Below are 19,733 nucleotides of genomic sequence, written 5' to 3'. Positions count from 1 at the left end.
TGTAAAAAAAATTAAAAAAATTGTCATTTACAGAGATATTTCTCCCACCCAGCATCGTTATGTGTAAAAATACACCCCAAAACACATTATACTACTTCTCCTGAGTATGGCAATACCACATGTGTGGCACTTTTTTGCAGCCTAACTGCGCTAAGGGGTCCAAAGTTCAATGAGCACCTTTAGGCTTTACAGGGGTGCTTACAATTTAGCACCCCCCAAAATGTCAGGACAGTAAACACACCCCACAAATGACCCATTTTGGAAAGTAGACCCTTCAAGGTATTCAGAGAGGGGCATGGTGAGTCCGTGGCAGATTTCATTTTTTTTTAGTTAGAAGAAATGGAAACTTTGTTTGTTTGTTTTTTTAGTCACAAAGTGTCATTTTCCGCTTACTTGTGACAAAAAAATAATATCTTCTATGAACTCATTATGCCTCTCAGTGAATACTTTGGGATGTCTTCTTTCCAAAATGGGGTCATTTGGGGGGTATTTATACTATCCTGGAATTCTAGCCCCTCATGAAACATGACAGGTGGTCAGAAAAGTCAGAGATGCTTGAAAATGGGAAAATTCACTTTTTGCACCATAGTTTGTAAACGCTGTAACTTTTACCCAAACCAATAAATATACACTGAATGGGGTTTTTTTTATCCAAAACATGTTTGTCCACATTTTTCGCGCTGCATGTATACAGAAATTTTACTTTATTTGAAAAATGTCAGCACAGAAAGTTAAAAAAATCATTTTTTTGCCAAAATTCATGTCTTTTTTGATGAATATAATAAAAAGTAAAAATCGCAGGAGCAATCAAATAGCACCAAATGAAAGCTTTACTAGTGACAAGAAAAGGAGCCAAAATTCATTTAGGTGGTAGGTTGTATGAGCGAGCAATAAACCGTGAAAGCTGCAGTGGTCTGAATGGAAAAAAAGTGGCCGGTCTTAAAGGGGTAGAAAGCCCTAGGTCCTCAAGTGGTTAACTTGCATTAAAATTGCCTTGATTGCAATTTTTTTTTTAAAATGCAATTGCGACAGTTTAACTGGGATTTTACCGCGATTTTAATGCAAGTCAAGGGGAGCATTTAAAAAAAAATGTTCAGAACGCTCTGATGGTCAGAAAAGCACTTAGAAAGTGCTAATAGTGTGTCTACAGCCTTAAAGAGACGGGAGCGTGATGATGGGGGGGGGGGGGGGGGGATCGCGTTGGCTGGGCCGTGCATACGCACCAAAGTGCCAGGATTTTGGTCACTACTGAGAGTGACAGGAGCCACGCGGGGAGGTGGCGAGGGACGAGCGACCTCAAGGGGGGGATTATTGAAGCCCCAGGTAAGTATGATACCTGAGACGCTTCTCATGTCAGGTACACTTTAAAGGCACTGCCTCTGACGTAGGAGACTAGGGTTCGAATCTTGGATCTTCGGGTTCAGTAAGCTAGCACCTATTCAGTAAGTAGTCCTTATGCAAGACTCCCTAACACAGTTACTGCTTATAGAGCTCACCCTATTGGCTGCAGCTCTGTCCGCCAGTAGAAAAGTGCAATTTAAATGTTCTGTGTCTTGTCTTCTGGAGCAGATGTGTTTCGCAGAATACAGTAGAATCCTTTATAATAAACTCCAAGCGACAGGGCCAAGTAATTTACTATATCAAAAATGTACCAAATCAGAACATGTCACACACTGGCACGTGGTGGAGACCTGGGACCAGAGGTATAATATATCAGAGTTTACTATAATGAGATTCTACTGTACAGTCTTTGGGGGGTGCATCTGCTCCAGGAGATCATCATGCAGGTCAGGACCGAGTGATACAATCGTGTCCCGATTACTGAATCCATACAATCGATTATTGATGTGATTTGCCTTCTTAAAAAAACAGAAGGTACTTGCGATAATTCAGCTTTAAGTTAACATCTGTGGTTACCCACAACGCACAGATACTGAATATGCAAATCATCTCTTTATGCCCCTGAAGTCAGGCAAGCAGAACCGCTGGTGTATAGCAAGCCTATAGCTTTTACACAGCCATATCAACCCCACATGTAGACAGTCTGCTTTGGACCAAATGATGGCACCCAGCTTCAGCGCACAGCGCCACGTGCCGAAATAACCTGACTAACGATTTCATTATACCTGGGCTGCCTCCTCCCACCACATTTATGTTGTTACCACTACGACATATAGGGACACCTACCAACTTTTTGAGATGAGAAAGAGGGACACTTAAGCCCCACCCCTGCCACACCCCTAGTCACACATACCTCAAACCACACTGGTCCTTTCTATCCTGATTCATTTTCCTTCATATTAACATTTTAAAATTAGTAATATATCAATTTAAAGGATGGGAATAAAGTTTAGAGTCAAACACATTTTTTAGTAGAGAAATATATATTTACACTAGAAAGAGGGACAAAGACCAGAAAGAGGGACACGAGGAGGAAAGAGGAACAGGGCTTGCAAACTGTCCCTCCAAAAGAGGGACAGTTGGGAGCTATGATATAGGCCTCAATTCACTTAGCATTACAGCATTCGGTAATGCAGAAAACAACTGACCTTACCGATCACCTTGCCAATTTCCAATACACTAAGGCTAGTGATACACCAGGACGTTGCGTTTAGGGGACGTTATAGGGCACATAACGTGCCCCTAACGCAACACCTGGTGCTCTCTGGTGTGGACATCAGAGTGAGCCGCGTTGTGCAGCTCACTCTGGCGTCCGTGATGCGTACTCTTGGACGCATGCGGCATCACGTGGTCCCTCCCGGCCAATCGCCGCACAGAGCGGCAGCTCCAGGAAGTAAACCCTGCACGTCACTGAGTGCAGTGAATATTAATTAGCCATGTGCCCGGCCGCTCTCCCCTCCTCCCCAACGTGACTGAGCATGTGCAAACAGTCTAACGCGGCTTAGCCGCATAGAACGCACAGCATGCAGCACTTTGCTGCGTTACAATGTAACGCAACGTGGGCAGTGTGAACAGCCCACTTGTGTTACATTGCTGTGCGTTGGGGGAGCGTTACAGGCTGCACTAACGTGCGCCTGTAACGTTCCTGTGTGCAAGAAGCCTAAACCTATTACTCTACTGAAAAGTAAAATTACCAACTAGTGAGGTTAATACCCTCAATAGATGCCAAGAAATGTCAAGAAATTCACAAAGATTAAAAGGTTACTTAAAAGGACACCTGAGGTGAAAATAAACTAATGAAATAAACAATTGTATCTATCTTACGTCTCCTAAAAATGAATTAAAGGACTTACGAGGCCAAAATGGCTAAAAAAGCCAAGTACCTGCAAGATGTTTAAATGCACGGAGGACGCGGTCCGCGCCCTCCGTGCAGCTCCGCCGGGTCCCCTTCCTGAGATCGCCCCCCGTGCCGATCGCGACCCAACAGGCCGGGTCGGGCTCTCGTGCCGCTCCCAATATGGCCGCTTCCTCTGGCCGCGGCTGCGCAGTCCGCCTGGCCGCGAGTGCGGCTGCGCAGCTCTAGGGCCAACCCCTCCGAACCACGCTAGGATCACCTCACAAGCACAGCAACGTGGGTGCCGTTGCTGCAGCCCGGATTTGTGAGTATCATTTTGAGTGGCTGGATAGTGTAATGAAGCACCGCCTCTGACATAGGAGACCAAGTTCGGAATCTTGGCACTTCCTATTCAGTAAGCCAGTATCTGTTCTGTAAGGAGTCCTTTGGCAAGACTCCCTAACACCGCAGAGTGGCCTATTGAGCTCACCTTTAGTGGCTGCAGCTCTCAACCAGCATCTATTCAGTGAGGAGACCTTGGGCAAGACTCTACACTAACACTACTACCGCCTATAGAGCATCCCCTAGTGGCTGCAGCTCTGGAGCTTTGAGTCCGCCAGGAGAAAAACTTTCATATAAATGTTCTGTGTTTGTCAAGTGCTTTGAGTCCAACAGGAGAAAAGCACTATTTAACCACTTCAGGACCACAGGCATACACCCCTGTAGTGACCAGGCCATTTTTCACAAATCGGTGCTGTGCAGCTTTGACAGCTTGCTGCACAGCCCTACAACTCAGCACACAAATGAAATCTTACCTCCTTTCATGGTCCTTAACAGGACATTCTTTTGGAGGCGTCTGATTGCTCCTGGGATCCTTGGATTTATTTATTTTTTTTGTTAGGCTTAAAGAGACTCTGAAGCAAAAATAATTTGATATTTTTGCCTGCTAGTTTGCATAAGAAGTACTGTATGTGGAGAAGTGAAACGCCGCATCCCAGCGCAAAACGAGGGGTTAATACCCCTCAAATCCCAGGACAAACATCCACGACTTTGAACGGCTTTGCCCAGTAGCCCTGTCTCTACTGAAGTCAACCGCCGTGCAGATCTCCACCTCTCCCTGCCCCTCTCGGTGAAGGAAGATTGAGAGGGGTGGGGAAAGGTGGCCATCAGCTGCGATTGACTTCAGTAGAGGCAGAGCTACAGCCCAAAACTCTGCCTCTTTCAGGAAGCGCTCCCTGGATTTTCCCCCGGGGATTTGGGGGGTATAAACCCCTTGTTTTGCCGCTGGAAAACGGCGTTTCACTTCTCCTGATACTCCTTATGCAAACTATAAGGTATAAATATCAAATTTATTGCCGCTTCAGACTTTAACACGTTTGACTTTCCCTCCCATCTCCCTGCTACCGCACTTCCATGTCCTGAATTGACTAGGACAGCGATCCGTCCTCTTCTCCGCTTCTCATAGGCATGAGCCTATGAGAGGGCTTAGATTGCCAGCCGCTGTGAGGGACAGTTGAGTGTCCCTTGTAGAACACTGCACTAGACAGCAGCGCTGTACCGATGTAAACAAAGGGGTTTTCTTTCCCCTTTCGTTTACTAATGGCCTGCTAGCCGTGATCGCAGCTAGCGGGCTGATCACGGAGCCGAGCTCAGAGAATAGGCAGGGAACAATTGCGCTTGTGCTAAACTACAGCTCCAGGACTTGACGCCAATCAGCATTAGGTGGTCCTGAGGCTGCCAACTTCCTGACGCCTAGCGGCATTAGGCGGTCGGGAAGGGGTTAAAATGTTAGAAGTATTACCACAACTGTCCCATTTATCTGACATACTATACTATATGGGGCTCCTGGTGTCTTTTTTTTTTTTCCTGGAAGGCATGTGTGACCTCTGGAACCCCTACATATTCTTACTCAATTTTCAAAAAAAAACTCTTTAAAAATCAAATGCAACAGTTGCTTCCATTTGCAGTTGGAGGGGTAGTTGTCTCTGTGGCCCAGATTTAGGGAGTATTTGGACTCTGGAGTATATTATTGGGTCAGAAGGTGGAGGAAAGGGACATGTGGTGACTTTATGACATTCTTCTCATCTCCTCAGACACAAGGGGGCTGACAGAGACTGGATCTGGACACCTAATAGCCCAGAAAAAAAGCAGTCTTCAGGCGGATGGAAACGCTGCTGACAAGTAATTTTAATGCTGCTTTGTGCAATCTGTTTTACAAAACTGCGGAAGTCTGGGGAACAATTTATTGCTGTTCTAATACAGATGACAACTACATAAAAAAAAACAAAAAAACTAAACAACCGTTTGACCAGGAGCCATTAAACTGACAAGCTCTTTTTGGCGTGCTGGAATGCAGGTGTAAAACTCAAGGCCTGACAGCCTGCCTAACCATTTTATGTGGCTCACAACAGTTTCAAATGTGCAGGATTATCTCAGGGAAGGTATATGCCACATAAACTACACCCCGCACAATGCAGTTTGATTTTGTGATGTTCGAAATTACATCCCGCTGAGTGCAGTGTGTCTACTTGTGCATTTCACAGCTGATTTACCCTTTAAGAAAAAAGGCTGATTTCCTGAAGAAAAAAGGCAGAATACAATTGCAACAGATAATGTTTACTAAGGGTCCTTTCACACTATGCACATTACGGTAAGATCAAAGCAGAATAATGCAATGGTGCTGAAAAGTCCATACAGTGAAGCAATCAGTGAAGACCACACAGTAAAGCATGCAGTACAATTAAAGTATGCTTCACTGCCTTTGTGCACATTGCCTGGAAAACGCAAAGCACGCTGTGTGTTACTCTATCGGAACCCACATTTAAAGGACAACCGAGGTGACAACCGACAACCGAGGCTAAAAAGCGGAAGCCTTTTTCTGCAAGGTGGCAAGACTACACGCTGGAACCCGGCTGATAAGCCTCCAGGAGGTCTGTGCAGAGTATAGCGTGGGCATTTGCAACTCACCTACCCCGGTATCCAGACGCTGGTAGCCATTTTTCTTCCGGTTCTCAGAGGCTCTCGATCCCTCCGATGTCATGACAACAGACTGAGATCTCACTATACATGAAGAGCGCCATCCGCTGGGTGGAGGGAGAATTGCAGAGCTGGATCCAGGGGAGGTGAGTTAGATGCAGGTCAGCCAGAGATCTAACACCTTGTGAAAAAATTGCACCGCTTTTAGACCTTAAAATCTGGAGTTATCTGGAGTTAAAAAAATAATTGCAGTTTAAATTTATTAGGAGTCGGTGAATTTTTTTTTTTTTTACAGGTCGGATTTTCCAAGTACCCAACATTTGCTCCAATTCCTCAACTCCACGGCCCTGCATTTAATATCTTTACTATATCCAACATGTAATCTATATAAAACATTGAATAATGTATGGCAAGCATTGTAGCGAGCGATTGCATAACTGGCAGCTCTCAGAATGGTTCCTGGAAGTCAGATTGTTATTCAAGAAAGAAGAATACATCTCTACAGGGGAGGATCCGCCTGGACATTCCGGTGGGATGGAAGATGGGATATCCAGGATGAATACATCTGTTGTAACATTCCGTGTAGCTGGGGCCAGAGAGACAGCGCTTGCCTGCATGTGACACCTCCCCAGAGTGCACACAAAAAACACGAGGCTCTGTCCTCAGGGGTTCCTAAACCATTCCTTGTGATCATCATTTTAGCATGTAGAGTACACATTCACAGCACAGCCAAACCACATTACCCGAGCTGTCAATGCAGCTAGCTAATATCTCATGTCAGAAAACGACTAAATCAAGGCCCTTAACAGAACGCAGACACTTGGAGTCTATTTCAAAAGAAGCTAAAATCTTATTGCCTGATTGTCTTCTTAATCAAAGACATAGTTCAGGCACTTTTTAAATGTACATTTAATAGAGCATTATATAATATATTAATCACGTATGAACTTTTGTAAGGATGGGGGAAAAAAACCCAGCTTCTTTCTCACACCAAGTTAGCTTAACCACTTCCCCTGGGTCAAGTGGGCATGAAGGGACGGAGAAAGATTGTCTCGTCATATGAAGACACGCCTCCCTGCTGACTCATAGTCTATCATGGCATCAACCTGACTAGTGTGGGGATGAAGAGAGTGAGCAAACCCCCAGAAGCTCCTCAAAACAAGGGCTTGTCGAAGAGTGCGCAAGGATCCAGAAGCTTCCCTCTACCGAGAAATATCTGACTTTTGTGATTCCCAACGTCAGAGGTTTGCTTTAAACGCTTCCAGACCTTCATGATTGAAATCTATGCCCTGTTTGTGGTCACTTATTCCTGCCAGGGCATAGATTTCAATTACACTGCCATGCAATCTCTCTCTTGCTCTGCTGTCACACTGATGGCAAAGCTTCCGGATCTCAGTCAGGACTTGTGAATGCTGTGAACCAAACACTAAACAGGTACGTTAAACCACTTCATACAGCTTTATCGCTAAGGCTATTCAATAAGTAAACTACCGCCTCCCAAAAACATCTGCCTAACATCTGGAAGTGTTCTTCCCATGTGACAGTATGTCATTGTAATAAGCAGTCCAGTAATTTATACCCAGAGAAACAAAGGCTCATACCCACCAAAAGATTTTCACATCAAATCATTAATGACGAAAGACCAGTTGTTCAATATTGCATAACATTTAGCAAAAGTTTGTTACATGATGTTCAACGACGGCCAATTACCCGCGACAATCGTTCCTTTTGAACAACCGTCATGATGGAGCCTGTGGTGGACAGTCATTCCGATGCCCATAGACCCCCGTGCTAATTACCGCGATCATGCGCACCCGTCATTTGATCCCACGGTACAGGTTTGCGGAAAATGGATCGTGGGCGCAACTTTCATCTTTGCTTATCCCCCAATACATCTTATGAAGTCTTGTCGTGGGTATTCCGCTTAAGAGCAGACTTCCTCCGTTCACACCATGTGACCAGCACCAGCTTTTACTCCAAAGGAATAGGTGGAGATGGGATCTCAGAAGAGGAAACTGGATGTTCAGCAGTGAAATCATCAGATATGCAGGAAATGTAAACCTTGTCCCATACAGGTTGAAAGCAACCCAATTTTGCAAAAGGTCAATTGCACCCCAGTTCAAAATGGATTTCCACTACCAAGACCACTAATCAGTACCCACCTCAGTGTTCTCCCTAGGTTTTTTTTTTTTTTTTTTTGCAGGGTGGTCCACCCGGCTAATTTTGGTGAGCACCCGGCTGTCATCGGCTCGCATCATCCTCCTCTAATGTTATAAGCAGAGTTGCACTGGCCCAGCTACTTTTCATGCCATCCGGCGGGAAAACATTTCTGGGGAGAACACTGCACCTAGCTTGATGCTGTAAAAAAAAAAAAAAAAAAAAAAAAATATTGATTGGCTATGTTGGGGGTCAACATATCACAGGCAAATCTGCCAAAATAAAAAGATGATGTGGATGCTGCCATTTTTATGGTCATCCTTATCAGAGATGATATTTTTTTTACATGTGTCTCCACCTCAAAAATCATACTTTCCTCTCAGACTACCAATCAGCCTGTCGGAGGCTCACACAAAAATGGTAAGTAAGGCCCAGTGCACACCAAAACCGCTAGCAGATCGTCAAAACGCTAGCGGTTTTGGGAGCAGAGAGCAGATATTTGGCCGGGTGCACACCAAGCGGATTTTGTATGCGATCCACCAGCCGCATCAGCCAGTGAAAACGCTTGGCTATTGTATTTCAATGTGTGGTGCACACTGGCGGTTTGAGGTTTTTTAGCAAACCACAAACGCACAGCAGGAGGCGCGTTTGCGGCTTGGCAAAAACCACAAACCGCCGGTGTGCACCATCCCATTGCAATACATTAGCCAAGCATTTTTCCAGGCGGATGCGGCCGGTGGATCGCTCCAAAAACCGCTCGGTGTGCACTGGGCCTAACACTTCTTTCAACTTTCACTGAGGAAGAGTGTGAAATGTGTGTTTGCTGCCTTGATGTGGGTGGGGTTGTCTGTTCTGTGTGCCAGGTGTGTTTGCTGAAAGGAACACACACACACGAAAAATCAGATCAGATTTCAGAACTGCAGTTTCTTTTTATACTGGTCCTCATTAAGGCTCATACACACATCAGACCATAGTCTTTTGAAAATGAAAGATCACAGACCAATGTTACCCCCTTCCATGTAGTATGAAAGCCATACCTACACAGTCTGTTCTATGGAGCTGAGCTCCCCATCAGACAGAAATCTTTGCAGGATGCTGCACACAAAGATGCTGTAGACATTCAAAAGATCAGTATCTGCAAAAGATCTGTTTCTGCAAAAGATCCGTTCCTGCAAAATGCATTCATAGTCTATGATATCTGCAGATCATCATACACACCTTGTTTAACAGACATTCATCTGCAGATCAGATCCACCAGAATGGATTTTCAGATCTGCAGATGATTGTCTGATCTGCAGGTGAATGTCAGTTAAACAAGGTGTGTATGATGATCTGCAGATCTCATAGACTATGAATGCAATTTGCAGGAACGGATCTTTGGCAGGAACAGATCTTTTGCAGATACTGATCTTTTGTGTGTGTGCAGCATCTTGCAAAGATTTTTTTTTCTGATGGGGAGTTCAGCTCCATAGAATAGACTGTAGGTATGGCTCTCAAACTACATGGAAGGGGGTAAAATTGGTCTGTGATCTTTCATTTTCAAAAGACTATGGTCTGATGTGTGTATGTGGCCTTAGGCTTTAAGTGAAAAAATGCAACTAAAATAACTTCCTCATCCAGACTGTGACAAAACCCCGCACAAACTATCACTGCACAGCATAGATGGTCAATGAGATAAATAATATAACTTACCAGCAGCTTAGGCAGGGGTCACACTTATTAGAATTGCATGTGTTGTGGAAAAAAACTTGTTGAAAATAATTTTTCCACTTGCCCAGTATGAATAGTAATAAAAATGCATAATAGAAATGCACTAAAAACATACCCGAAAAATGCAAATGCAGGAAAAAACGCACAAGGCAGAAAACGCATGCTTTTCTGCATTGGCAGACATGACCCCAGCTAGACCTGGGCCAAGTAAATGAACCTTTTTCAATATGGATTGGGCCAATTCCAAGTTGTACATAATTTGCATTACATTTTGGAGCAAATCGGAATTATCAGCTCCTCTACTGACCATCTCCATTTCCACAGGGAGACACTGCTGCGTCTTGTGTTATGCTGGGTATACACGATGTGTTTTTTGGTCAATTTTCTGTCCGATCGATTTCCGTATCGATTTCCGATTTTATTCTTCTTCTTATCTATTTCCATTCACTTCTATGAGAAATCGCTCAGAAAAACAATCGAAAATAAGATCGGACATGTCAGAAATTATCGAACCATCTAACATAAAATTGTATGGTGTGTACCTAGCATTACAAAGCACGAACAGAGGTCTAAACTGGAGGTATGATGTCACAGGGGACTTAGGAGTCACATGCAGGAAGAACACAAAATTTGGTGAACAGGGATCATGTGACCTCTGTTATTAACTCAAGATTCAGCAAGCTGTGTGTATTATAAGGCGCTAACTAACGCACAACATCAGAATCATGTCTTTTATCCATACATTGCTGTGTATTGGTAGGCAACCCTGCCCTCTCAGTGATGCTTATCCCAGGCCAGTGATCTGCAAACTTGGCTCTCCAGCTGTTCCTTAAAGAGAACCCGAGGTGTGTTTAAAGAATGTTATCTGCATACAGAGGCTGGATCTGCTTATACAGCGAAGCCTCTGTTGCTATCCCAAACCCCCCTAAGGTCCCCCTGCACTCTGCAATCCCTCATAAATCACAGCCATGCTGTGAGACTGTGTTTACATCTGTAGTGTCAGTCTCAGCTGCTCCCCCGCCTCCTGCATAGCCCCGGTCCCTGCCCCCATCCCTTCCCTCCAATCAGCAGGGAGGGAAGGGATGCAGGCGGGGACTGGAGTTCTGCAGGAGGCGGGGAGAGCAGCAGACTGACACTATAGAGATAAACACAGCCAGCTCCGACAAGCTGTTTATCAGCAGCGTGGCTGTGATTTATGAGGGATTGCAGAGTGCAGGGGGACCTTAGGGGGGTTTGGGATAGCAACAGAGGCTGGGCTGTATAGGCAGATCCAGCCTCTGTATGCAGATAATATTCTTCAACCCCACATCAGGTTCTCTTTAAAGAGAGTCTGAAGCGAGAATAAATCTTGCTTCAGACCTCAGTCAGCAGGGGCACGTGTTAAAATGCCGCTATCCCGCGGCTAATCGGGGGTCCCTTACCCCCCGAAATCCCCTCCGAGCAGAGGGGGATCTCTTCCGGATTGAGGCAGGGCTAACCGCCGCAGCCCCGCCTCACGCGTGTCTGTCAGCACGTATCTCCGCCTCTCCCCCGCCCCTCTCAGTCTTCCTTCACTGAGAGGGGCGGGGGAGAGGCGGTGATGCGCCACTGATAGCAGCCGTTAGCCCTGCCTCTAGGAGCAGCAAAATCTACGACCAAGTTGGTCGTAGATCTTGGGGGGGGGGTCAGGGATCCTCGTTTAGCCGCGCAATTGCGGCGTTTTAGCAGGGGCACACATGCCCCTGCTGACTATGAGACAAGAAGCGAGATTTATTCTCGCTTCAGTGTCTCTTTATCAACTGGAGAGTCAAGTTTGCAGATCACTATCCTAGGCTGTTAGATAAGGGGGAATTTCACCCCCCATCCCCCCCCCCCCCAAGCATTTCTGGAGACCAGGTACATTTTCTACTGGCTTAAGAACTCCCAGAAACAAACATTCTGCAGTTCTCACCTGACAGGACTAAATATCTCACCACCTGTGATAAATTTCACAATGTAAATCAGGGTGAAGAAAAAAAAATTACAGTGACCAACACTGCCTACATAATTTATAGTTTTTCTTGAAATACTTTTAGGCATAAAGAATCAGTGCTCTGACTGAAGTCTGACCAGATTAGCTGCATGCTTGTTTCAGACACTAGTGATGCATTAAAAGTAACCTAAGGTGAGAGACCTATGGAAGCTGCCTTATATACTGTATTCCTTTTAAGCAATACTAGTTGCCTGGCAGTCCTGCTCATGTTTCTGGTCAGTAGGGTCTAAATCACACACCTGAAACAAGCATGCAGCTAATCTTGTCAGATTTGTCATGGACATCTGCTCAGCATGCTTATTTAGGGTATATTAGAGGCAGAGGATCAGCAGGACAGCCAGGCAATGTGCATTATTTTAAAAGGAAACAAACAGGTCAGCCTCCATATACCTCTCACTACAGGTTCCCATAAATGATCAGCAGGACGCCAGGCCAGTTTATACAGAAATAAATATGGGATGCCTCTCCCTCCAGGTGTCCCTTCCATGCTAATTTCTATTCATGGAATTTGTTGCCTTCAATTTCCAAGGGCTAAATAATTAGAGTGTATTAGAATGCAATGTTCTTTCTTTTGCAAATTAAAAAGTCATGCAACTGGGATTGGTACACTAGTAAAGATTAGATTAAATTATGGTTATAGTAAGCTTGTATGGCTTAAAGGACACCCAAGGTGACATGTGACATGATGAGATAGACATGTGCATGTACAGTGCCAAGCACACAAATAACTCGGCTGTGTTCCTTTTTTTTTCTTTCTCTATCTGAAAAAGTTAATCATCATGTATGCAAGTGACAGTTTCTGCCCGGGTCAGACTATAGCATAACCCTCACTACTAAGTAATTACAGCCATAAAACACTTTCCTGTCAGTAAATGGCTTCTGAGAGCAGGAAAGCGATAAAAAGTGTCAATAATAATTCATAGATTTGAGCTCTGGCATACTTCAAGGAAGATGTCATTAAGCAGAGACAATGAAACAGTAAAAACTAGACTTAGATATAAAATAAAACTGTGGGATATCTATATAAAAGAAGAAAAAAAATATCCTTTATAGGAGACTGAGGATAGATACAATTGTTTTTCTCATCAGTTTATTTTCACCTCGGATGTCCTTTAAAGCACAGGTGTTGAACTCCAGGCCTGGAGGGCCAGATCCATGCCAGTGTTTAGGATGGACTGAGAAAGAGAGGAATGTGTTCTACCTGATGGACCACACCTTTCCTGATTCAGAAAAATGTGTGAGGACCTTGGCCCTCGAAAGACCGGTTTGACATCCCTGGCTTAAAGTAAACAAAGGGACACAGAGGCACGATCCCATCTGAAGGACAAGCCTCTGTGTGCTCTCCTCATCACCCCCCCAAACAGCTCTTTGCTCTGCATTTGCAGCTTTGTGACTCCACAGGTCACAAAACCAGAAGTGCTGTAATATACCGAATAATGCACCGAATAGGTACTTAGGGAAGCCACTAAGGCTTGCCCATACCCCACCACCTGGCCGTTCCAGCGCTGGGACCCCTGGAACCTTTTCAACAAGGTCTTGTCAAAGAGAGTGTGCGTCTGAATGAGCATGGCTGCACTACGCAGGACGCCTCACGCCTGCGCAATGGTCCGGAGATGATCAGCCTCGGGTTTTCCGCCCCGCAACCCTGTGCTACTGAGCAGATGCAAGGCGAATGTCCAGAGGGTCCCAGCGCTGGACCAGTGGTCAGGAGGAGGGCATGGGGATCCTTCGGAGGAGAAATTATCTCACTGATCAACACAACCCACGACACACCTGTACAGCACTCAGCCCCCAAATAGTTGTCCCAGAGATCGAGTCCCGATCACTGCGGGCGTCATTGTTCCCACCTGTGTACATACCTCAACTTACCATGCCATGCTGCCCTTTCACAATTATTTACTACTGAGCACCGGTGGAGGTCCCACAGCAAGCACAATCACCTCAGCTTATTCCTCCTCTGACCTCAGTTTTGCTGCAGCGTAGTGATGTCCAATGAGGCAATAACTGCAGCTACAGTTTGTTTGCCTCAGTTTCTAGCTTCATGCTATTTACAACAAACTTGGAATATTGGATAACATTGATAATCTCTGATACAAATGTCGAAATAAAACATCAGAGGGGGAGGGGTGGTGTGTCTGTACCAGGGCTGTGGAGTTGGAGTCAGAACAATTTATGGGTACCTGGAATCGGTGGTTCCATAAACTGAGGAGTCGGAGTCAGATGATTTTTATACCAACTCCAGGGCGGTAAGTATTAGACTAAGGAGCCAAAGATGAGGAATCTGAGTAATTTTGGGCACCTGGAGTCGGTTTCATAAACTGAGGAGTCAGATGATTTTTGTACCGACTCCACAGCCCTGGTCTGTAGCTCTACTTGAAATAACAGCATCACCTGGGGGGCTTAGTTCAATCACTTTAACAAAGAGGGGGAATACAGACTGAGCGCTCGGACCAATTAGAGTGATTTTGGCCAAGTTTTTTGATCTCTGGCGATTCCAAAAATGCTTTGCCAATGAAAGGGAGTGGCGGTGAACCCACTAGAGCGAATGTGATTAGATATAATCGCAATTGACATGCAGCGATATACTCACTGGGCATCCCAATGTCTGACTTCTCCTAGCAGAAGAGGGCACAGACGCTTCTCTGATTGGAGTCAGAGAAGCACCTGTAACCTCTTCTGCTAGGGGGAGCCGCTACGGACAGAAGCCAGACATTTGTGACACCTGTAAGTATAATAAACTTTATTTACACACACAAAAAACAAACTGCAAATCGGAAGCGCTGTACAGTTTCATTGTACAGCACTTTAAAATGCCAGTAATAAGCACTTCAAAATGCCAGTCACAATTGCCTGGGGAAGCCCTGCACAAAGCGCTTGCACGATTTCAAAGCACTGCAGCAATTCCTAGTGGGTCTCTGTCCTGAAAGTTCAAGGTAAGGGCCTGATTGACATACTCACTGACGCTACAGACATCCTAACCTTCCCTTGGCTGACAATTATTTGTGATAATGCTGAGCGAGTCTAGAGCATTTAGCCAATACATTTGCGAGTCTAGAGTCTAGAGCCAATACATTTGTCCCCTCATGCAATTTAGGAATGCGCTCCTCCAGATGACTAAATGAATGAGTGTTGTATCTCTCTCTCTCTCTCTCTCTCTCTCTACAGAATGGAAGAATCTGCTCAGCTGTAGCCAAGCAGTGTGTCTGTACACAGTTCGATCCTAAAACTGTCACCTGAAAAATAGTCATCCATGATAGTTTTGAGTGAACATGATCATGCTTGTTTCAGATGTGAGATTCAGACATGACTGATGCATGAATCAGCAGCAGGATGCCAGGCAACTCGTATTGTTTAAAAGGAAATAAATATGGCAGCCTCCTTAACATCACCTCTAACTTCAGGTGTTCTTTAACTGCTTCCGGATGACGCTAGTTGAAATCTACGTCCTGTTTGGGACTGGTTATCCCTGCCAGGGCATAGATTTCAACTTCCCTGCCACACGCCCTCCCGTCGCTAAAGCCCATTGAGCTCCATGAGCTGGTCAGGAGCTGATTTCATTGGCTCCTGACCCTGTGATCACTATCTCATTGGCCCACAGTGATCACAGGGTCAGGAGCCAATGAAATCGGCCTGTGACCAGCTCACAGAGCTCTGCTGCTATAGCGGCAGGAGGACGAATGGGCTTTAGGGACAGGCAACAGCGGTGATTCCGTGTGGCGAGAGGTCCGTAAGCCCTGATTTTGGTACTGGCAGCCTCTGTTCCATGAAGAAAAGGTCAGAGGAAGAAGATTTTTTTTTACCTAGGGCTTCCTCCAGCCATCCTGTGCCCTCGCTGCAGCTTCGCTCTCAGCCGGTGGCCCCCAGGTCGGCATATACTGCGCAAGCACCGCTCACGATTGCGCTGACGTAGTCTGGAGTGTTTTGCGCAGGTGCAGTAGTTCTGCGCAGAACACTCCAGACCACGTGGGCGCGATTGGCTCTCGCACAGGCACAGTAGATGCCGGATGGCATCTGTAATGGAGGGGATCCTGAGACACCAGGTAAAAGCGGAGCTGCAGCGAGGGACAGATCCACTGCCAGGGGCTGAAAGCCCCAGGTAAATAGATCTTTTAAAAAACAAACAAACAAAAAAAAACAACTCGCATTTGTCCTTTAAAGGGGCCAGAGACTGCTGGTACCCAAGTAGTTAAAAAGTTCTATTTGTGCTACATTTTCTAGAACATAAGAGTGCATGTTCCCAAACATATTGCAGTGACAGGTTCATACTAAAATTATTTTTCCTTACTGGAGGCCACAGAGTAGGTCCCCCAAGTAGGTAGTAAGACCCTGCCTGTATCCTCAGGGACAGAGGCCGGACACCAAGGCCCACATGCAATTAACTTTTTCTCCTGAGTTTTCTCCAAAGTGAGATTTTCAAACTTGTCAATAAAATGCCTTTTAAATCACCCGCAAGCAAGAAAATAGTTTTAATAGTAGCCTTTCACTTACTTTTTGGTACTTTTCAATGGCAAAGCACCGAAAATCTTAATAGAAGATGAAATATTTCCTTGGAGAAAAAATGAATTTCATATGGGCCCAGGACAGAGCTAACATTCGGACCACAGCAGTCAGGTAGTCTACTTTCAGACAGGATGTGCAACCATCCAAGTCCTTATCCACATCCAGGTTGTTTTATTACTGGCCGTCAAACTACCATCTAGTTCTGAGGAAGTGGTGGAGGGATGCTGAGTTTATGCCATAGAGCAATTTGTGTCCTTTAAAATTCCCAGCACCCAGGTGAAATTTCCCAGGCCTAGTGTAGATGACAACAAAAGGCGAGTGATCTGTCTGAGAGCATCCATCAAACAAGTGTCACAGGCTAACAAAGTCTCTGGACCATTATTACCCAATTGGTTTATTGAGGCGACATGACAGGAGCAGAACATGTGATGTGTCACTGCAGCCCACTCCCACCCACAGATAATAGACAAGCTTTCTCACAAGGAATTTGCAGAACCATCACAGGGCAATTACAATTTCACAGACCAACCACAAAAGCACGTTGTTGAATCACTCCCACATCGCTTTGTGTAGCGCTCTTAATTCACCACATGAATTACTTACAGCCAGCCTGCCAGCCACCAGTTACAGGAAAATTATCAAGATGGGTCTCTGTGCCCACCTCTGACGAGACCAGTAATCATCTTCACACTGAACAATGCCATGCTCATACCAAAAAGTCAGTTTCCGATACACAATGCACTTTAAAGCCAATATAGTACCAGGAAGTGAATTTATAAGGGGAAAAAGTATGAAGAAATGTTCCTTCATATCCAACATTTAAAGGCAAATGAAATAAATTGTCTTAACAGTGCTTAATGATAACACAAATCTCATGCCAGGCTGTGTATGTGCCACACAAAGCTTGGTGCTAGGAAACAATTCAGCTTTCCAGCAGATATTTGATTTAAAGTGAACCTGAGGTGAGTGATATGGAGGCTGCCACATTTGTTTCCTTTTAAACAATACCAGTTGCCCGACAGCCCTGCTGATCTATTTGTCTATAGTACGCCAGAAACAAGCATGCAGCTAATCCTGTCAGATCTGACAATAATGTCAGAAACACCTGATCTGCATATGCTTGTTCAGGGTCTATGGATTAAAGTATTAGCAGCAGAGGATCAGCAGGATAGCCAGGTAACTGGTATTGCTTAAAAGGAAATAAATATGGCAGCATCCAAATGACTCATCTTGGGTTCACTTTAAAACAGGGGTGTCAAACTCAAATACAAAGTGGGCTGAAATTAAACACTGAGACCAAGTGAAAAGCTAACCTCAATGTCTAGTGCCAACCTTCCTCCCTTATAAAGTTCCCAGAGGTCTAGTGGCCCTCATCCCTGCCCTATACAGTTCCCTGGTGTCTAGTGGACCCCTTTCTCCCCAATATAGTTACCACCTGGTGCCTAGTCGTTCTCCTCCCACACCTTAATAGTTCCCTGGTGTCTACTGAAACACACACACCTATTGCCTGGTGAATCCCCCCCTCCATATGGCTCTTGGACATCTAGGGCTTCATCCCAATATAACTTTCCCAGTGGTCTAGAGTGGGCCAAACATAATGCCAAGTGGGGAAAACATCTGAGGCCCAAACCTGATAGCTCTGGGGGCCTGGCCCACAGGCCAGAGTTTGACATCTATGATCTAAATAAAAGAACTGAAATTAGTAGATGCTAAACCAGAACTTTGCACAGAGCTTATCCGATCGGGGGGAGCTCATGACCAATCAAGCTGTCAGTTCATTACTCTCCAACTCTAAATTAGCCCAGTGCAAAAGTCCTGTTCACTCTCTGCTAATTCTGGTTCATAAAGAAAATCAACTCAATGCACTTTAAACTGATCACACCCATCAGTGAAAGGGAGAGAAATGAAGGGATTTTCAATAAGGAACACAAGTCTCTGCTTTCCTGCTAAGCTGTGTGTGGCACACAAAGCTGGATACAGGGATTAGCACTTATGAGATTTATTAGATAACTCACACAGCACAGCTAACTAGCAAGAAAACACGTGCAATTAATAAATACCAATGCGTCCTGATCAATCATTATGATCTCTACACCCTTCACAGTCATCACAGCCCTGCCTGATCTGATAATCAGCAGAACATGAAGCCATCAGTCCCAGCAGTGAATATCAGTCACTGTACAATAGTGTACACACACATATAATGTATAGATATAAGATATATATTTATTTTCCATCTATCCCAGACAAACAAAGCGCAAGAGCTGCAATAGCCCGGAGCTCTGCAGTATCACATGTATAGGATGCCCCCCCACCCTTCCTGGAGGTCTCTGCAGGCATAGATGGTACCCAGTGCGGGGGGCTTACCTCGCAGGCTGCTCTCCTGCATGTAGGGGGGCGCGGTAGGGGTGACATTGCCAGAATTGGGAGAGATGAGAGGGGAGCGCTCATCCATTCCATCAGCAGCCATGACTGCTGCAGCAGAGGAAGGAGGAGGGAGGGAGGGAAGCCTCCTCGCACAATGTACATGTCACACTGGGGCTGGCAATCACACGGAGGAGGGGGGAGGGGACAGCCTGCCAGACATCCACCCACCTTCACCCTCATCAATGGACAGCGAGACTGGAGAGGTCGTGCTTGAATTCAGATTGTGTGACATTCATCCTCACCTTCTGTGATTTATGCCTCTTCATAATGTATTGCAGGGTTGACTAGTTTGTAAAGCTACCTACACACGTCAGATATAAATCTTTGAAATATGAGGAATCAATCTGATACATAGGTTTGGCAGGTAGGTTTGAATGACGGATCTTTTATAGACTCTTAAGGTGCGTACACACATGCGACTATAGTCGTTTGAAACGATCGTTCCCCGATCCTTTCAAACGCCGATCGTTTGAAAAAAAGCAGCCAACGACCATTAAGTCTAACGACGGACGAGCTAGATCGTTCAAAACGAATGATCTAGCTTGGCGGATTTTTCCCAACGATGATCGTTTGCAAAAGTAGTACATCGTTGGAAACGATCGTTCTTACTAGGCTTGACATGCGCATTTCACTATTTCTCCATGAAACTTTTAATTTTTATGCACAGGCCCAATAGTTACTTTTACGTGATGTAACGTTCCTTCTAACGATCTGATC

General features: G+C 45.2%; 1 protein-coding gene across 1 annotated transcript in view; it reads right to left on the bottom strand.

Annotated features, from left to right (window-relative positions):
* PIP4P2 (phosphatidylinositol-4,5-bisphosphate 4-phosphatase 2) overlaps positions 1–19,087 on the bottom strand; it is a 60,313-nt gene extending 41,226 nt beyond the window's left edge. Inside the window, exon 1 of the mRNA XM_068234869.1 lies at positions 18,957–19,087. Within this exon, the coding sequence (XP_068090970.1) occupies positions 18,957–19,059 (103 nt within the window). The 5' untranslated portion in view covers positions 19,060–19,087. The remainder of the gene's footprint in view (positions 1–18,956) is intronic.
* Between the last annotated feature and the right edge of the window lie 646 nt (positions 19,088–19,733).

This window comes from Hyperolius riggenbachi, chromosome 5 (genome assembly GCF_040937935.1).
Source record: "Hyperolius riggenbachi isolate aHypRig1 chromosome 5, aHypRig1.pri, whole genome shotgun sequence".
Lineage (NCBI taxonomy): Eukaryota > Metazoa > Chordata > Amphibia > Anura > Hyperoliidae > Hyperolius > Hyperolius riggenbachi.
Note: the sequence above shows the minus strand (reverse complement) of the source record. Positions and strands in the feature narration are given on the sequence as shown.